We start from the raw sequence: 18,099 nt of genomic DNA, 5'->3' as shown, positions 1-18,099 counted from the left end.
GCAGGCTGAGGATAAATAGTCTGGATGCTGGTGATCCAGCATACAGACTATTGCACTATTGGAGCACCAATGACAGAAACCCTTGTCCCCACACCAGCTAATATCTCACTCCCCTAATTGTATTGTATTCTTTTAGAGCCTACACCATTCTAGGCCCTAGAATGCACCACCACAATCTTATATACGACTAGTGGACTTACCTGACTCCCATAGGAAACTAACCCATATATGGAGTCTGCCTTTACCTGTGGTGGGGCTTCCTGAAGTTCTCCTGTCTGAAAGTCTACCTAGGAATAATTGTGCTTACTATAGGGACATTGAATAACCCAATAATACAACACCTTGTTTTTCCTTCATTCAACCAATCACAAGCTTTCTTATATAACCAATCCCATGCAAAAATGTTTCAAAATTGTTCATATCGTTGGTCCTAGATCTCATCCCCGTTGGCCCTAGAGCTTCAGTCTCTCAAATGTGCAAGACACAACCTGCTGCACAAGTAAAGACATGTACAGCCCCTCCAACTGCAATGCCCTGGGGCTCAGATGTTATTCAAACTAGATAACTGGTAGGGGGCAAAGGGTTTCCATGAACATTATTGTCCTGCTGGCATGACAGTATTTCAACTGGTCCAAGAAATTACCAGCAGCACACTGTTAGTCTTGCATAAGTGCTCAAGTGCAGATTTATTGTGTAGCCCATAGCATACAAAGGCAACGTTTCGGACCTCCCAGGTCCTTTGTCAAGCCTGGCACCTGGCACAGCAACTGTGAGACGAGTTGGGAGGTGAGCGCTCCATATTTGTGACTGTTCAGTATTTCAACTGGTATCTTAGCATGTCCCAAGGCTTTATGGGTAATATCCCTATGTAGCCTACAGAGAGAGAAAAAACATGGGGTACAAGTTGAAGATGGTGCAATATTGTGAAGGAACTAGGGATGCACCGAATCCAGGATTCGGCCTTTTAAGCAGGATTCGGATTCTGCCTGGCCAAACCGAATCCAAATTTACATATGTAAATTAGGGGCAGGAAGGGAAAGCTCATGACTTTCCTTCACAAAACAAGAAAGTAAAAAATAGTTAACCACTTTTTCCTTTCATGCCCCTAATTTGCATATGCAAATTAGAATTTGGTTCGGTATTCGTTCGAATCTTTCACGAAGGCTTCGGGGATATGGCTGAATCCCAATTACTGGATTTGGTGCATCCCTAGAAGGAACTAAGACTCTTTCAGTTCTACAGATACATAGAGTAACATACATAGACATGGGGAAATGAAGTATAAGAGCAAAGGCAAAGCAGGGATGAGCAATTCTCCCTCTATGCAGGGCACATAAAGATGCAATGATATTATTATAGAAATGCCATTTGCACAATAAATAGACATTTTATTCAATAAATAAATGTATATAGATTGTTATCACTGATGTCAAAAACCTTAAACATGTTAAAATAACTAATTACATACAAGACCCATTTGGGCACAATGAGATGTGCTGCGGCTAATAATGATCCTTTATTCCTCTGTATAGCAATATAGAGCAATACATGGTCTGCATAATGTGAGAGCTGTAAAAAAAAATCACCTTACATTGGAGTTAAAACATATCATGGTCTGCATTGATTTCAAGAGAGATTGGTGTACAATTTGTGAATTTGTGTAAATTTTTTAATCTAAAAAAAAGCTTCTTTCTTTCCATAACTAAAATGTATCTACCATTGCGTAGTAAAGGTACTGTAACACATCATCACCACAGAATATTGGATATAGAAAGTAGTACTGTGTCTACTCCAAGCAGCTGCCATTCATCACCCCTGTTCCCTCCCCTTCATTTGTGCACATACTGTACATAACATTTCATAATCAGGTCGGGTGCCATCGTCCTATTTCTTCAAATTTCCTGGAGCAGACGCATATGCAGTAGAAAGAAATAGGCGGCTTTTCGTTAAAGTTCGGCTTCTCTCTCTACTGTGCATGTGCAGCCGTGAGAAGAAAGAGGATCGCTCTGTGGTGCCGCTGGAAGAACCCCCGGCTGGTGCCGTTTTCTGCTGATAGGAGGACCAGGCCGGGGTTTCAGGTAAGTAAATATAATCACTTGGGGAAGCGTAACTTTTGGCACCCCCATTTAAATATGCCTCTCCTTCTCCTTTATGGGTCCCTGGTGAGGCCTCATCTGGAGTATGGGGGCAGTTTTGGACTCCAGTCCTTAAGAGGGATATAAATGAGCTGGAGAGAGTGCAGAGACTAAGTGCAACTAAACTGGTTAGAGGGAGGGAAGAGTTAAATTATGAGGGTAGACTGTCAAGATTGGGGTTGTTTTCTCTGGAAAAAAGGTGCTTGTGAGGGGACATGATTAGACTTTACAAGTACATTAGAGGACATTATAGACAAATAGCAGGGGACCTTTTTACCCATAAAGAGGATCACCGTACCAGAGGCCTCCCCTTTAGACTAGAAGAAAAGAACTTTCATTTGAAGCAACGTAGGGGGTTCATCACAGTCAGGACAGTGAGGTTGGGGAATGCACTGCCGGGTGATGTTGTGATGCTGATTCAGTTAATGACTATAAGAGGGAGTTGGATGATTTCTTGGACAAGCAGAATATCCAAATACTAAAGTCTAAAATTAATATAGACATTGGCGTATATATATAGTTTGTTAGTGTATGGAGGGGTTGATGTGAGTGTGTGTGGGGTGCTGAGTTTCATTAGGAGGGGTTAAACTTGATGGACTTGGTCTTTTTTCAACCCAACTTAATTATGTAGCTATAAGGCTGCAGCCACAAGAGGCAACGATTGTTGATTGTTAATCTGCATTTGTTAATTAATTAAGGCGGGTGTCTGGCGGGGGCAAAGAGTGTAAAGCATGTATCTGTAGACCTTAAGTGCTCTTCAACATTACGACAATTTGCCAACAGATTTAATGCGTCACTTTGGCTCTGCCAGTCCTTATCTGTGGAAAAAGAGATGTGAAATGTGAATCAAACATTTTCATTGTCTCATTATAACAAACCATAAGGCAAGATACAATATGCAAAAGTCCAAAGAGGCAGCTCTTTGCTTTCCTAGAATGGATCCCAAAGAGTTGTGCCTTCCTCTGAATGCAAGGCAGCCTGTGTTTGGGAGCACTGAATTCACAGGCGTGGGTGGTTGCTGGCATGTAAACATCCCAAAGAACACCCCCTAGCCATGGACATAAGTGTTCTGTCCCCCTTATTGCTCTAGTATCTGTAGCAATAAAAAATGAGCCACATTCTTCCTTCTAAAAACACTAACCCAAAGTGCTACCACCGTTGCCCTACTTTCTGACCATTTTGCTCTTCATATATGCATCTCTTTGTATCTCTTACCTTAACGTCTGTGTTCACTTTGTGCAGCGCTGGCCTGAACTCCCTGTTACCAGAATTGGAGCTCTGAGACCCTAAAACAGAGCAAAGTTATGGGTTATTAAAGTGGATGAAAATGCTAATACTTCTGCCAGACATAGGGGATGAAGTTCTGCAGATCTCCAGTAGGCTACAGAGATGACGACTTGTGAGTGGCTGATGTCAGATATGCATCCCATCTATACTGGATTAGACTATTGTCCTGCTAAATCAACTTTCTCTTAAATATCTCTGTTATCTGACTGGGCTAGTTTCCGGCTAGATCCTGGTTATTCTCTTGCCAAACTGCTGCCCAACTGTGTATGACCTGGTCTGATCCCTTGACTTTCTCTTGTGTCTCATTAGGGGTGTTCGCCAACCTGTGTCCCACTCTCTTCACACTGACTCTTTGTAAAATCATTCATTAAAAACCGTTAGCTTGATGGGTGCCAGTGCTGTAGGACCCGCTTACTCAACTAAATTAACCTAATGCACTGGTAATTCCATTTGTTAGGTTTGTATAAAGACATGTATAGGAATCTAATTTAACTAGAGACACATGACTTTTCATCTTTCCTATGAGAAGTTAGCAACAGCCAGAGAGCTGATAACTTAACAGGTGATCTAGCGCCTATCTTTTTCTCATTATAGCCCCTTTGCCTTCTTCAGACCTCAACTACTCTACAGTACAATGCTGTAGGATGCTCTGTCAAGTTAATAAAGAGTTAAGAATCTTACATTTTAGAGTTAATTTGGACAAACTGAGTTGTTCCCGCTAGCTCCTAGACAAAGGAGCTTGATCATAGCTATAAATCCCAACCAGATGGTGGTTATCCACCAATATATTCTAAAAGACAAAGAGCAGCCTGTTCAAACAATGGAGGATAGAGATTTATAAAACAGTGCTGGTTTCTCCTTAGAATACAGAATGTTCTTAGTGAAATTCATTGGGGTTTTGTTGCCATTGAACTGTTGTTGAGCATTCTGTATGCAGAGGACTACCTGATGGATATTCTACTCCTCCGCATCCTGTGACTTTTTCATTTATTTGTTTTATTGCTTGAGGGTGAACTAAAATTAAAAAGGTCCTGGCCTTTGTAGAGGTGCCTCACCATTGTTGCTGTTGGATGCTGAGTTCCTATTCTGGCCTTTTTCAAAGTTTTCACCTTCCCAGGCATTGTACCAGTGGTGTTCATTGTCAACTAACCTGTAGAACAAAGGGAAAAAAGAGTAATTGCTCTGCTGCCTGACTCTCCAGCCTCTGACTATCTTGATTGTTGTCTGTCCCGACTGGTGGTAGAACAGGTAAGGGACCTGTTATCCAGAATGCTTGGGACTTGGTGTTTTCCAGATAACAGGTCTTTCCATAATTTGGATCTTCATACCTTAAGTCTAATAGAAAATCATATAAACATTTAATAAACTCAATAGGTTGGTTTTTCTTCCAATAAGGATTAATTATATCTTAGTTGGGTTCAAGTACAAGCTACTGTTTTATTATTATAGAGTAAAATACGTGAATGAATTATTTGGATAAAACTGAGTCCATGGGAGACGGCCTTTCCGTAATTCTGAGCTTTCTGGATAATGGGTCTCCAGATTACAGATCTAAGTTCTAAAACTTACGTTTCTTTTCCTGTTTTCCCCCGCCTTCGAATTAGTTTGACTACAACAACGATAAATATAAGGAGCAAAACAGCGAGTCCAATTGTAACTCCAGCGATGACGCCTGCTTTACTGACAGAGTTCTCACATCGGTCCCCTGTGTACCAGAACTCGCCTGAAGTCTTGCAGCTACAAGAGGGGATGAGATTTGCTCACATTAAGGCTACAACAAGAATGTTCAAGTGGAGAAAATGTAGCCGGTACAAAAAAATTTAACTTTACGGAGCAGACCTATGAAATCTCTCTCTATTGAACTGAGACAAGCTCTGTTTTCATTATTTGATGCCTCTGCACCCAAGTAACAGGCGGTTTATCATAACAGACATCTCTACTGTTGCTGGAACTCAGAAACGGAACTAGAGTGGGGCGGGCCCTGGCGCAGGACACGCAGCCGGGCCCCCGCCCCCCTCCGTACACCCGGAACTAGCCGCAAATATGTGGCGCGGCCGGTAATATGCCGGAGGGGGCCGCACCCCCTGCTCCCCCGGTAGTTCCGCCCCTGCTGGAACTTCTAACAGGTGAAGACCTTCATAACCAAAGCAATGGACTAGAAATTCCATCTAGTGCTACAGAAACTGCAACTGGATAAATAGTATATTGGAAAGAAAAATAAAGATGGAAACTGCCACCCTGCTCCTGATATAAAGAAAATGTTTGCTGTTTGATAGAGCTATTAATATTATCTCTAGTTAGAATGAAGACTTCTGCAGTTATACACAGACATGCCTTCGAACTCACTACATAGGACCAAAGATGAATAAATCCTATATATACTGTACATCTTACCCTTTAGTAAATTAAGCCCTCAGCTAATTAAACCCTTTTGAGACCATTTTAAGCTACAGACTTTGGCGTCTGATCTACCTGTAAGAGGCATCCCAGGATTTGCAGCGCATCTAGGGGTTTTTTTCTCATCCTAACTGTAAGATTCTGAAAGAAGGTGAATAAGAGACAAAGGAAGTAGAAGAGGACTATGGGACTTACTAGCAGTGGGGTCCTGTTTTACTGATTGAGCACTGACCCTCGTTACAGTTGACAAACTCTGGGTTGAAAGAGCTACAGTTACTGACACAGAGGAGCCTATTGGATTCATTCACACCATAGAAATACTGGCGCATGTCTTCAGGGATGAAATCAACCTCTGAGCACAGACCTAGTGAACAAGAACAATGGTCAATATAATTAGCCTGAAACTTACTGTTAAAGAGGCCAAACATATACAGGTACAGCTAACCAAGTATATAAATACACAAAATGGTTGTGGCATATTAAGGTGCCTCTGCCTTTAAATCCAATGAGGAAAAGGAGCATTCCTATAAAAGGTTTATATCACCAAGAAAAGGTCCTGTATAGTCACAATAGGGAGGAAGAGTCCAGGGAGAACCTATTTGATAGGGATTTACCGAAGGAGGAATAATATGATGAAAACAACTTGAAAACAGTTGGTGTTTTGACTTGGAAACAGCCATAGCATGTGTTAAAAAAACGTATAATTTGGTATCAGTAAATGTCAAGAGCATGGCAATGATATATAGTATATTAGGGGGCAGATTCACTAACTTCGAGTGAAGGATTCGAATGAAAAAAATTCGAATTTCGAAGTATTTTTTGGGTACTTCGACCATCGAATTGGTTAAATTCGTTCGAATTAGAACGAAATCGAACGATTCGAAGTAAAAATCGTTCGACTATTCGACCATTCGATAGTTGAAGTACTTTCCCTTTAAAATAAACTTCGACCCCCTACTTCGGCAGATAAAACCTACCGAAGTCAATGTGGGGAAGGTCCCCATAGGCTTGCTAACCTTTTTTTGATCGAAGGATTTTCCTTCGATCGTTGGATTAAAATCGTTCGAATCGTTCGATTCGAAGGATTTAATCGTTCGATCGAACGAAAAATCCTTCGATCGATCGATCGCAGGATTAGCGCTAAATCCTTCGACTTCGATATTCGAAGTCGAAGGATTTCAATTCGAGGGTCGAATTTCGAAGTATTTTTAACTTCGAAATTCGACCCTTAGTGAATCTGCCCCTAGATGTCTTTTGTGTAGGCTGTAGAACTATCTTTCCAACATCCTGGTACTCCTGCATTAAAGGAACAGTAACACTAAAAATTAAAGTGTTTTAAAAGAATGCTGCTGTGACCCAAGCTGCTGTGTAACAGATAAGAGATAAATTCTGAAGAATTACATTATATACTACAGAGCTTATCTGTTATCTACCGTGTATCCTGTGCTTGAATGGCCACCCCCATGGCTACACAGCAGCTTGTTTATATAAACTATAGTAGTACTTATCTGTTATCTACTGTGTATCCTGTGCTTGAATGGCTGCCCCCATGGCTACACAGCAGCTTGTTTATATAAACTATAGTAGAACTTATCTGCTATCTACTATGTATCCTGTGCTTGAATGGCTGCCCCCATGGCTACACAGCAGCTTATTTATATAAACTATAGTAGTACTTATCTGTTATCTACTGTGTATCCTGTGCTTGAATGGCCACCCCCATGGCTACACAGCAGCTTGTTTATATAAACTATAGTAATACTTATCTATTATCTACTGTGTATCCTGTGCTTGAATGGCTGCCCCCATGGCTACACAGCAGCTTATTTATATAAACTATAGTAGTACTTATCTGTTATCTACTGTGTATCCTGTGCTTGAATGGCCACCCCCATGGCTACACAGCAGCTTGTTTATATAAACTATAGTAATACTTATCTATTATCTACTGTGTATCCTGTGCTTGAATGGCTGCCCCCATGGCTACACAGCAGCTTGTTTATATAAACTATAGTAGTACTTATCTGTTATCTACTGTGTATCCTGTGCTTGAATGGCTGCCCCCATGGCTACACAGCAGCTTGTTTATATAAACTATAGTAGTACTTATCTGTTATCTACTGTGTATCCTGTGCTTGAATGGCCACCCCCATGGCTACACAGCAGCTTGTTTATATAAACTATAGTAGTACTTATCTATTATCTACTGTGTATCCTGTGCTTGAATGGCTGCCCCCATGGCTACACAGCAGCTTGTTTATATAAACTATAGTAGTACTTACCTGTTATCTACTGTGTATCCTGTGCTTGAATGGCTGCCCCCATGGCTACACAACAGCTTGTTTATATAAACTATAGTAGTACTTATCTGTTATCTACTGTGTATCCTGTGCTTGAATGGCCACCCCCATAGCTACACATCAGCTTGTTTATATAAACTATAGTAGTACTTATCTGTTATCTACAGTGTATCCTGTGCTTGAATGGCTACCCCCATGGCTACACAGCAGCTTGTTTATATAAACTATAGTAGTACTTATCTGTTATCTACTGTGTATCCTGTGCTTAAATGGCCGACCCCATGGCTACACAGCAGCTTGTTTATATAAATTATAGTAGTACTTATCTGTTATCTACTGTGTATCCTGTGCTTGAATGGCTGCCCCCATGGCTACACAGCAGCTTGTTTATATAAACTATAGTAGTACTTATCTGTTATCTACTGTGTATCCTGTGCTTGAATGGCTGCCCCCATGGCTACACAGCAGCTTGTTTATATAAACTATAGTAGTACTTATCTGTTATCTACTGTGTATCCTGTGCTTGAATGGCTGCCCCCATGGCTACACAGCAGCTTGTTTATATAAACTATAGTAGTACTTATCTGTTATCTACTGTGTATCCTGTGCTTGAATGGCTGCCCCCATGGCTACACAGCAGCTGGTTTATATAAACTGTAGTAGCGTTTTTAAAGCATACACACCAGTTGTACCAATGCAGGACAACAGTACATTATATATACATTACTTTAATGCACTTTCATTTTTTGGTGTTACTGTTCCTTTAAGCTTTTCTTTGGAGCAAGTTGCAAAACTGGATGACATTTTATAGCCACGCCTGATGCTATTTTCCCCTTATTGCCCCTGGCCACTCAGGGATTTTAGGTAACACTGTTATATTGCTGTGAAGTTGTGCAAGTTTATTGGCAGAAGATTTATCAGAGAATACAAATGCAGTGGTGTCCGTGCACTTTGCACCAGATTTACAGCAGATTACAGACTGATACATAGGCAATACTGATCTTGTGCTACTCAAAATACTGTAAAATCTAAAATTGACTTCTTTCTTTTTTTAGCATTTTTAAATACAAAAATAACTGTGTTTAAAAAGAAGCTCAATACGGGGTTGAGGTTTATACCTGCAAAATCCAGTTTACTTTCTTGGACCTGTGTTCTGCTTACATCGAACTCCAAGAAACCTGCAGGGTAAAACAATGAATTCTATTATTAGTTTGAGTTGTGAGATAACTGCACTGCCATGTTTGTCATATCCTGATCTCTCTGCATTGATATGGGATTTCGGGTTCTGCCATTCATCAATAAGGAGGCCACATGTGCTTGTATTAATAAACCATGAGCTTAGCAATGAGCCTGAATATATTGCGCCCCAACACTTGCTCCCAGGACCGCCATCAGAAATCGCAGGGCCCAATACGACAAAATTTCCTGGGCCCCCTGGGCTGCGCCCACCGCAAGCCCCACCTACAGGTCCGCCCTCCCCACCACACAGTAAAAAAACAAAAAAAATATTGGTGGCTAGGGTTCCCACATGTTAATAAAAAATAAAAAAATATTGGTGGTCAGGGCCCTCCATAAAAAAAACATTTGTGGCCGGGGCCCCCCCATTAAAAAATATTGGTGGCTAGGACCCCACATGAGAAAAAAAAATTGGTGGCCAAAATTGGTGGCCAGGACCCCCCCCCCCCTCCATATTATAAGAAAATTGGTGGCCAGGGCCCTTAAACGTCCATGCCTTCCTGAAGTCAGCAGCTCTCAGAAAGATGGGGGGCCCGGCTACTCAAGTAAGTGTGGCGTGGCCGGGCCCCCTACAACTCTCCCCCCCCCAACCCCCCCTGATGGCTGCCCTGTTTGCCCCACATATTCTGCCCCTTTACGTGTTGTCTGTGCTGACCTGTTTCACCAGGGGTGGAGTTCGTCCGACTGAGAGTGTTATTAATGTCTCTGACCGCCTTATAGTATTGCTCATTTCCATTTGTTAAACTGACATTTGTCAGCACTTCATGTTCCACCACTACACTTCCTTGTCTGAAGAGAGAGAACAAAACAGAGAGAGAGGTGACAAGGCAGAAAAAATTAAAGGAGAAGAAAAGACATATTATACTTGGGGGTGCCAAAAGTTAGACACCCCCAAGTGATTGCATTTGGTTACCTGACACCTCAGACTGGTGCTCCTATCAGGAGAAAACTGCCCCCCCCCGGCCCAGGGTTCTTCCAGTGAGCACCACGGAACAATTGTCTTCCAGCTTCTTCTTTCTTCTTGTGGGCGCGCAGTAGAGCAAAAACTTTGACGAAAAAGCCGGCTATTTCACTCTACTGTTGTGTCTGCCGCAGGAAATTTGAAGAAAGAAGAAGCAGGAAGCCAATCAGTGGTGTTCACTGGAATAACCCCGAGCTGGTGCAGTTTTCTTCTCATAGGAGCACCGGCCCAGGGTAACTAAATGCGATCACTTGGGGGTGCCCACATTTAGGATTTTTCTTCTTCCTTTAAGGCACATGATTAAAAACTTTTTGACTCCCATTTTCATTGGTCATAATTTAGTTAGGTACACAAAAAATATGTATGTTCTAGGTTTATGGAATATACACGTGGCCCATTCAATAAAAACAGTATTAAACATTCAAGATCTAAAGTGTTTTCAGTGTAAAAATAAGAACTGGGTAAATAGATAGGCTCTCCAAAATAAACAATGTTTCTAATATAGTTAGTTAGCCAAAAATGTAATGTATAAAGGCTGGAGTGACTGGATGTGTAACATAATAGCCTGAACACTAACTCAGAGTTAGAGAGCTGAAAAACAGGAAGTAGTCAGTGACTATAAGGGGGCCCACATGGGACATAACTGTTCAGTGAATTTGTAATTGATCCCCAGCATTCAGCTCAGATTCAACAGCAACAGTTATGACCCATGTGCCCCCCCCTCAAGTCTCTGATTGGTTACTGCCTGGTAACCAATCAGTGGAAAGCAAGACCACTGCAAAGCTGGAAGTAGTGTTCTGTTCTGTATTTTTTTTGCTATCTATTCACCCAGTTTTTATTTTTATACTGACCAATTCCTTTAACAATTGATGCAGAAAGAAATGTCCAAATCCTCTGTGGATACAATATGCATCAGGGAGCAAGGATTCAGGTAGGTAACAGTGTACAGCATCGCTGCCAAGTGATACCAATTTACAGTACTCCATCACATTCTGACTCATTGACACAGGTACTACCACTTGTAAATGTGTTGGTTTGTCAAAAACGTTTCTGATGGTGGCAGGTAAAAATCAATCTGTGCCCACCCCGACCCCAAGCTGCCTGGCCCACAGGAATCAAGCCTACCCATGAATCTATATTCCCAACAGAAAAAAGAGAACTTGGGGCTACTGAGGCCACAAATCCAGTTTACCATGGCCACGCCCAGTATGCCCTAATCCCAGTCCACTTTTCATTAAGCCTTTTCTATTTTGGGCTCCATAATGTGGGACTGTCCCAACTCAATTGGAAACTTTAGGGGGTACAAAGTAGTAAATGTTATCGACTTTATAGAATTTTAATTAAATAAAAGTTTGGTAAACATGTCTGAGAATGTTACACACATTTATCCAAAAGCAAAACATTTAACCTACAGAAGCACAGGTATGGAATTGATTATATGGAATATTGGGGGCTTAAATCAAAATGTGGTATCCCACGATTGTAGTAGGGGTCGGACCTAAGTCAGTACTTGATAAGATAGCAAAAACAAAAAGAAAAAGTACCCCGCTTACAATCTTACTATAGCTGTTACGTATATAAATTGTTTCAATACCTGTTAGTTAAAAAATTGCATATGTTGCCGGGCAAGCCCTGTGATTAACGTTAGACCAATCCCATGAATTGGAATTGACTTAAAGTGCCGTGCTATAAATTCATTATATAATAAATAGGAATTAGAAATGAAATTAATTATAAATAAAGTGCAGTGCAATGAAATGAATTAGTTAAATTACAATTAAAAAACCTTTGAATAAGTCCAGCCACAATAAAGCGATTATTGCCACAATTTTTAATCGATTTATTGTGGCTGGACTTATTCAAAGGTTTTTTTAATTGTAATTTAACTACCGTAATTAATTTCATTGCACTGCGCTTTATTTATAATTAATTTTTTTTAAAACCTTTATCTTAAAGGTGAACCACACTTTAAAAGGATACTGTCATGGGAAAAAACATTTTTTTCAAAATGAATCAGTTAATAGAGCTGCTCCAGCAGAATTCTGCACTGAAATCCATTTCTCAAAAGAGCAAACAGATTTTTTATAGTCAATTTTGAAATCTGACATGGGGCTAGACATTTTGTCAATTTCCCAGCTGCCCCCAGTCATGTGACTTGTGCCTGCACTTTAGGAGAGAAATGCTTTCTGACAGGCTGCTGTTTTTCCTTCTCAATGTAAATGAATGTGTCTCAGTTGGACATGGGTTTTTACTATTGAGTGCTGTTCTTAGATCTACCAGGCAGCTGTTATCTTGTGTTAGGGAGCTGTTATCTGGTTACCTTCCCATTGTTCTTTTGTTTGGCTGCTGGGGGGAAAAAGGGAGGGGTGATATCACTCCAACTTGCAGTACAGCAGTAAAGAGTGTTTGAAGTTTATCAGAGCACAAGTCACATGACTGGGGGCAGCTGGGAAATTGACAATATGTCTAGCCCCATGTCAGATTTCAAAATTGAATATAAAAAAATCTGTTTGCTCTTTTGAGAAATGGATTTCAGTGCAGATTTCTGCTGGGCCAGCACTATTAACTGATTCATTTTGAAAAAAATATGTTTTCCCATGACAGTATCCCTTTAATTAGATAGACTAAGTCACTTGAAAGCAAAGATCTGATTGATTGCTATGTATTACTGAAGTGGCACACTTGTGTTAGCAAAACTAGTCCCAGGGTCCTTACTATGAGGCATTTTGGATTATTTCTTGTTAATTTCGTGGGGTTTGCAGCATGAAGGATACCCGCCAACAATACACTTGCTGTACTATATACTAAATATATATGTAAAAACTTACTTAACTGAGATGATCCTGATATCAATGCAGACCACCACATCACTGTACAACTTACACATCTGCAGAGACAGCAGGGAATTCTGTTAGTTAGTCTGAAAAAAGAACATTTCACCAGGCACAAGGGTAGGAATTCTACAAGACACTTACTGGGGCACGGTTTTCATTACACTGAATATACAGTATAAACAAGTAGTAACTATAATTACTGGCCCCAGCAACACTGTCTTTTTGGATTTAAGAATTAATTTTTGAAAAATAACTGTCCAAATCCTTTCTCCCCACATGTGATTTAGACAGGTGTTCCTCATATGTAGGTGGGTTTCACCTCACAGATACACTTATACCATGTGACCCACACACACACAGAATGATGGGTAAGTGGGAGGGGCCTGTAACAAGTAGTTTATATGAGATGTTCCTCATATGTAGGTGGGTTTCACCTCACAGATACACTTATACCATGTGACACACACAGAGAATGATGGGTAAGAGGGAGGGGCCTGTAACAAGTAGTTTATATGAGATGTTCCTCATATCTAGGTGGGTTTTACCTCACAGATACACTTATACCATGTGACACACACACAGAATGATGGGTAAGTGGGAGGGGCCTGTAACAAGTAGTTTATATGAGATGTTCCTCATATCTAGGTGGGTTTCACCTCACAGATACACTTATACCATGTGACACACACACAGAGAATGATGGGTAAGAGGGAGGGGCCTGTAACAAGTAGTTTATATGAGATGTTCCTCATATCTAGGTGGGTTTTACCTCACAGATACACTTATACCATGTGACACACACACAGAATGATGGGTAAGTGGGAGGGGCCTGTAACAAGTAGTTTATATGAGATGTTCCTCATATCTAGGTGGGTTTCACCTCACAGATACACTTATACCATGTGACACACACACACAGAATGATGGGTAAGTGGGAGGGGCCTGTAACAAGTAGTTTATATGAGATGTTCCTCATATCTAGGTGGGTTTACCTCACAGATACACTTATACCATGTGACACACACACAGAATGATGGGTAAGTGGGAGGGGCCTGTAACAAGTAGTTTATATGAGATGTTCCTCATATCTAGGTGGGTTTCACCTCACAGATACACTTATACCATGTGACACACACACAGAATGATGGGTAAGTGGGAGGGGCCTGTAACAAGTAGTTTATATGAGATGTTCCTCATATCTAGATGGGTTTCACCTCACAGATACACTTATACCATGTGACACACACACACAGAATGATGGGTAAGTGGGAGGGGCCTGTAACAAGTAGTTTATTTGAGATGTTCCTCATATCTACAGTTTTTTTATATATTTTAACTTACCTCTTCCTTAAACCTTTTTTCGAAGTCTATGTATTCAGAGGACTTCTTGTCACTTAGTTCCGATGAGTATTTGACATTCACCACCACAATGGTAACCTTAACTTTAACAACAACTGGACCCTCACCTAGAAAGATTCAGACACATCTATGAGCACCATCCTTTCATTGATCACAGATGCAGGAAGTGAGAGAGGAGCTGCCCTTCCCTGGTTAATCAAAAAAGTCAAAGAGTGGAACACCCCAAAATCATATTGCTGGATTTTTTCACAGGTCACGAAACAGCATACCTTCAAAGGTATAGGACCTGTTATCCAGAATGCTCAGAACCCGGGGTTTTCCGGATAAGGGATCTTTCTGTAATTTGGATCTCCAAACCTTAAGTTTACTAAAACATAATTTAAACATTAAATAAACCCAATAGGCTGGTTTTGCTTCCAATAAGGATTCATTATATCTTAGTTGGGATCAAGTACAAGCTACTGTTTTATTATTACAGAGAAAAAGGAAATCACTTTTAAAAATGTCAATTATTTGATTATAATGGAGTCTATGGGGAGAAGGCTATTCAGTAATTCGGAGCTTTCTGGATATCGGGTTTCCGGATAACAGATCCTATACCTGTAACTTTTCAGGAGGCATCTAACAGCAACTGTTGACTCCTTGAAGACATCTACAATGTTGTATGTTGAACCCATCACCCCATTGTGGTGATGTTCTACTTCTATAACACATTTTATATCAAATCTGTTGTGGTACCAATAATGGACTGTTTTATTTATATTTACACTGGATAAAATCTTAAATGTGCCTGAAAAAGTTTTGAGCCTCTCTGGTGCCTATAGATGAATACATCTCAATTTCTCTAATGATATGAATTAGCAGATCCTAAAACATACCTGGTCTTACTTCATTTGAAATGAGATCACACTTGCTGCCATGAAAATTCTCTTTACACACACAGTTTGAGCCACTCAGATACCCATAAGCGCAGGATCCTAAAAGGAAAAAGGAAAACAGTTTAAGCAACAGTCCTGGGATGCTGCTGTGTCTTTTGCAAATAATCTGTACAATGGCTGCAGTGCAAAAAACTAGTACGGTTGAGATAGGACTGTCCAAATCCCAGCACTTTTTGAAGGATTTACATTTGGCTGAATCCTATTTATTAAACCTTGATTTATTGTTTTATTGAATTTATAAGTTTTGAAAGGGGAAAATTCAAATTTTTACAGGAAAAGAAAAACTTTGAACAATTAGGGACACATTTACTTAGCTCGAGTGAAGGATTAGAAGGAAAAAAACGTAGACTTTCCAATGTTTTTTTTGGCTTCTTCGACCATCGAATTGGTTACTTCGACCTTCGACTTCAAAACGAACGATTCAAACTAAAAGTCATTCGACCATTCGATAGTCGAAGTACTGTCTCTTTAAAAAAATCTTTGACCACCTACTTCGCCACCTAAAACCTACCGAGGTACAATGTTAGCCTATGGGGAAGGTCCCCATAGGCTTTCTAGGCTTAGATAGATGGATTAAAATCCTTCGAATCGATCTAACGATTATTCCTTTGATCGTTCGATCGTAAGAATAGCGGTAAATCCTTCGACTTCGATATTCGAAGTCGAAGGATTTTACTTCGACGGTCGAATATCAAGGGTTAATTGTGGTAAATGTGCCCCTTGGACTGCCTATATTTTTATTTCTTCACTATTAATAACATTGGCAACAAACTGCATTTTTACTGGCCAGGTCAGTAATGTACCGGCCAGATGACAACCCTACTGTGTAATGGGGCATTAAACATAAAGCTGTCGTATTTTTCAGGTTATCATAAAACATACCTAAGAAATCTAAATCCAAATTTATCAGATTTTTTAAAATAAAAAAAGTCTGACAAAACTAGAATCCGCTATTTGACCTTATTTATTATTTAAAAAAGCATGATTTAATTGGCTCAAGGGAAAATTCGATAAAATCAAGCCAAAACTCCGAAATTGTACAATTTTTTCAGCAGTTTTTTCGGAATCATTCCGTTTATTTTGGCTTTTTCCGAAAATTACGAACTTTTTGGATAGTTGTTCGCAAAGCCCAAAATAGTCAGATTTTCTGGCTAATTCAAGTGCAGACCACAGAAACGTCCAAATAGGATAGGGACCTCCCCCACTGACTTGTATTCCTTAATATATATCGGCATGTCTGAGCAGCCTTTGGGGTATAATAAATCTCAAAAATGTATCGTTTTTTTCCATTCAGAAATAACCTCCTGAATGTGCACTATAATCACTACTGGACAGTTTGGGTGCAGGATAGGTGGCACTACTGGTGGCAGAGATTAACTAGTAATGAGTTGTATATAAATACCAGTCACATGATGTGGGCAAATGTAGTGATCTAGCAACCAGAACTGAGTATTTATGTACACATTGTTTCCTATTGTAACCAAGATTGAATAGGTACATGTGTTGAAAACATTGTGCTGTGTTGTGCTAAAATATACAAATAGCAAATTGTTTTTGGCAAAAATTATTTCCTTTGTACATACAGACATGTCTGTTGCAAATATAGTTGCCACCTGCCCAGTATTTTACTAGCCCCACCGTACAAATTCGGCTTGGCTTCAATGTTATTAAAAGGGCAGCAAAATAAACATATAGATAGGCTGATATCTTTTTCCAGAATTGGTGCAACATTAGCTACATATGAAATGCAGAATACAAGTCAATATTTTGCACCATAAAAATCACTAAAGCACAGCTAACTTTCCATTCATCCTTCAGACCCATCAGTTGCTAATCCAAAGTATGACTGCCTCACTGTCCAAAATTATCACTCTCCATCTATTTTTGCTGCAATTTTGTATCATGAAAAATGAATTGCTATTTGCATATTACATGTATCCCAAATTGTGTTGCAGTCACAAAGTACTACTTTAGCACTACTTTACAATAAATATCATAAATGAGTGGCATCTGTATCGAAGAAAGAATAGATTAGGCAAATTCACTATTACCTGCAGTTGTTACGGTGCTAGGTGAAATGCTGTAGGTATTGCTAGTAGACAGAGCCTTAGTAGTTGCTATGCTGTTGGGGATGGTGGTAACTTTACCAGGTGGTAGCGGTGATACAGTAATTGTCGTGCTGTACTGGTTGCTGGTGGTCATTTCTGAAGGAGACGGTGACACAGGAGTTGTTGTGTTGTTCTCGTTGGTGGTATTGTCTGAAGGAGATGGTGGCGCAGGAGTTGTCGTGCTGTTCTCATTGGTGGTATTGTCTGGAGACGGTGGTGCAGGAGTTGTCGTGCTGTTCTCATTGGTGGTATTGTCTGGAGACGGTGACACAGGAGTTGTTGTGTTGTTCTCATTGGTGGTATTGTCTGAAGGAGAGGGTGGCGCAGGAGTTGTCGTGCTGTTCTCATTGGTGGTATTGTCTGGAGACGGTGACACAGGAGTTGTTGTGCTGTTCTCATTGGTGGTATTGTCTGAAGGAGAGGGAGGCGCAGGAGTTGTCGTGCTGTTCTCATTGGTGGTATTGTCTGGAGACGGTGGTGCAGGAGTTGTCGTGCTGTTCTCATTGGTGGTATTGTCTGGAGACGGTGACACAGGAGTTGTTGT

The 18,099-nt window shown here is 40.4% G+C and overlaps 1 protein-coding gene across 1 annotated transcript; it reads right to left on the bottom strand.

Annotated features, from left to right (window-relative positions):
* Window positions 1-659: 659 nt before the first annotated feature.
* Window positions 660-17,654, bottom strand: LOC121401650 (mucin-3B-like). The gene is made up of 12 exons (XM_041587320.1): window positions 17,499-17,654; window positions 15,388-15,486; window positions 14,492-14,616; window positions 13,145-13,203; window positions 10,011-10,144; window positions 9,238-9,297; window positions 6,015-6,183; window positions 4,992-5,159; window positions 4,478-4,572; window positions 3,351-3,421; window positions 2,881-2,953; window positions 660-873 (listed from the first exon to the last, which is right to left on the bottom strand). The coding sequence occupies exons 1-11, from the start codon at window positions 17,647-17,649 to the stop codon at window positions 2,921-2,923; spliced, it is 1,164 nt and encodes a 387-aa protein (XP_041443254.1). The 5' UTR covers window positions 17,650-17,654; the 3' UTR covers window positions 660-873; window positions 2,881-2,920.
* Window positions 17,655-18,099: the final 445 nt, after the last annotated feature.

Source organism: Xenopus laevis, chromosome 3L (assembly GCF_017654675.1).
Source record: "Xenopus laevis strain J_2021 chromosome 3L, Xenopus_laevis_v10.1, whole genome shotgun sequence".
Lineage (NCBI taxonomy): Eukaryota > Metazoa > Chordata > Amphibia > Anura > Pipidae > Xenopus > Xenopus laevis.
This window is presented reverse-complemented; position numbering and strand designations above follow the sequence as displayed.

What these genes read in the sequence shown, in the direction of transcription:
- LOC121401650 (XM_041587320.1), bottom strand. Translation starts at nt 17,649, where the DNA reads ATGACCACCAGCAACCAGTACAGCACGACAATTACTGTATCACCGCTA. An exon ending in AAAAAAGGTTTAAGGAAGAG is followed by an intron (nt 13,204 to 14,491) that starts GTAAGTTAAAAT and finishes CTGTCTCTGCAG; the next exon opens with ATGTGTAAGTTGTACAGTGA. An exon ending in AGCATCCAACAGCAACAATG is followed by an intron (nt 3,422 to 4,477) that starts GTGAGGCACCTC and finishes GCTCTGTTTTAG; the next exon opens with GGTCTCAGAGCTCCAATTCT.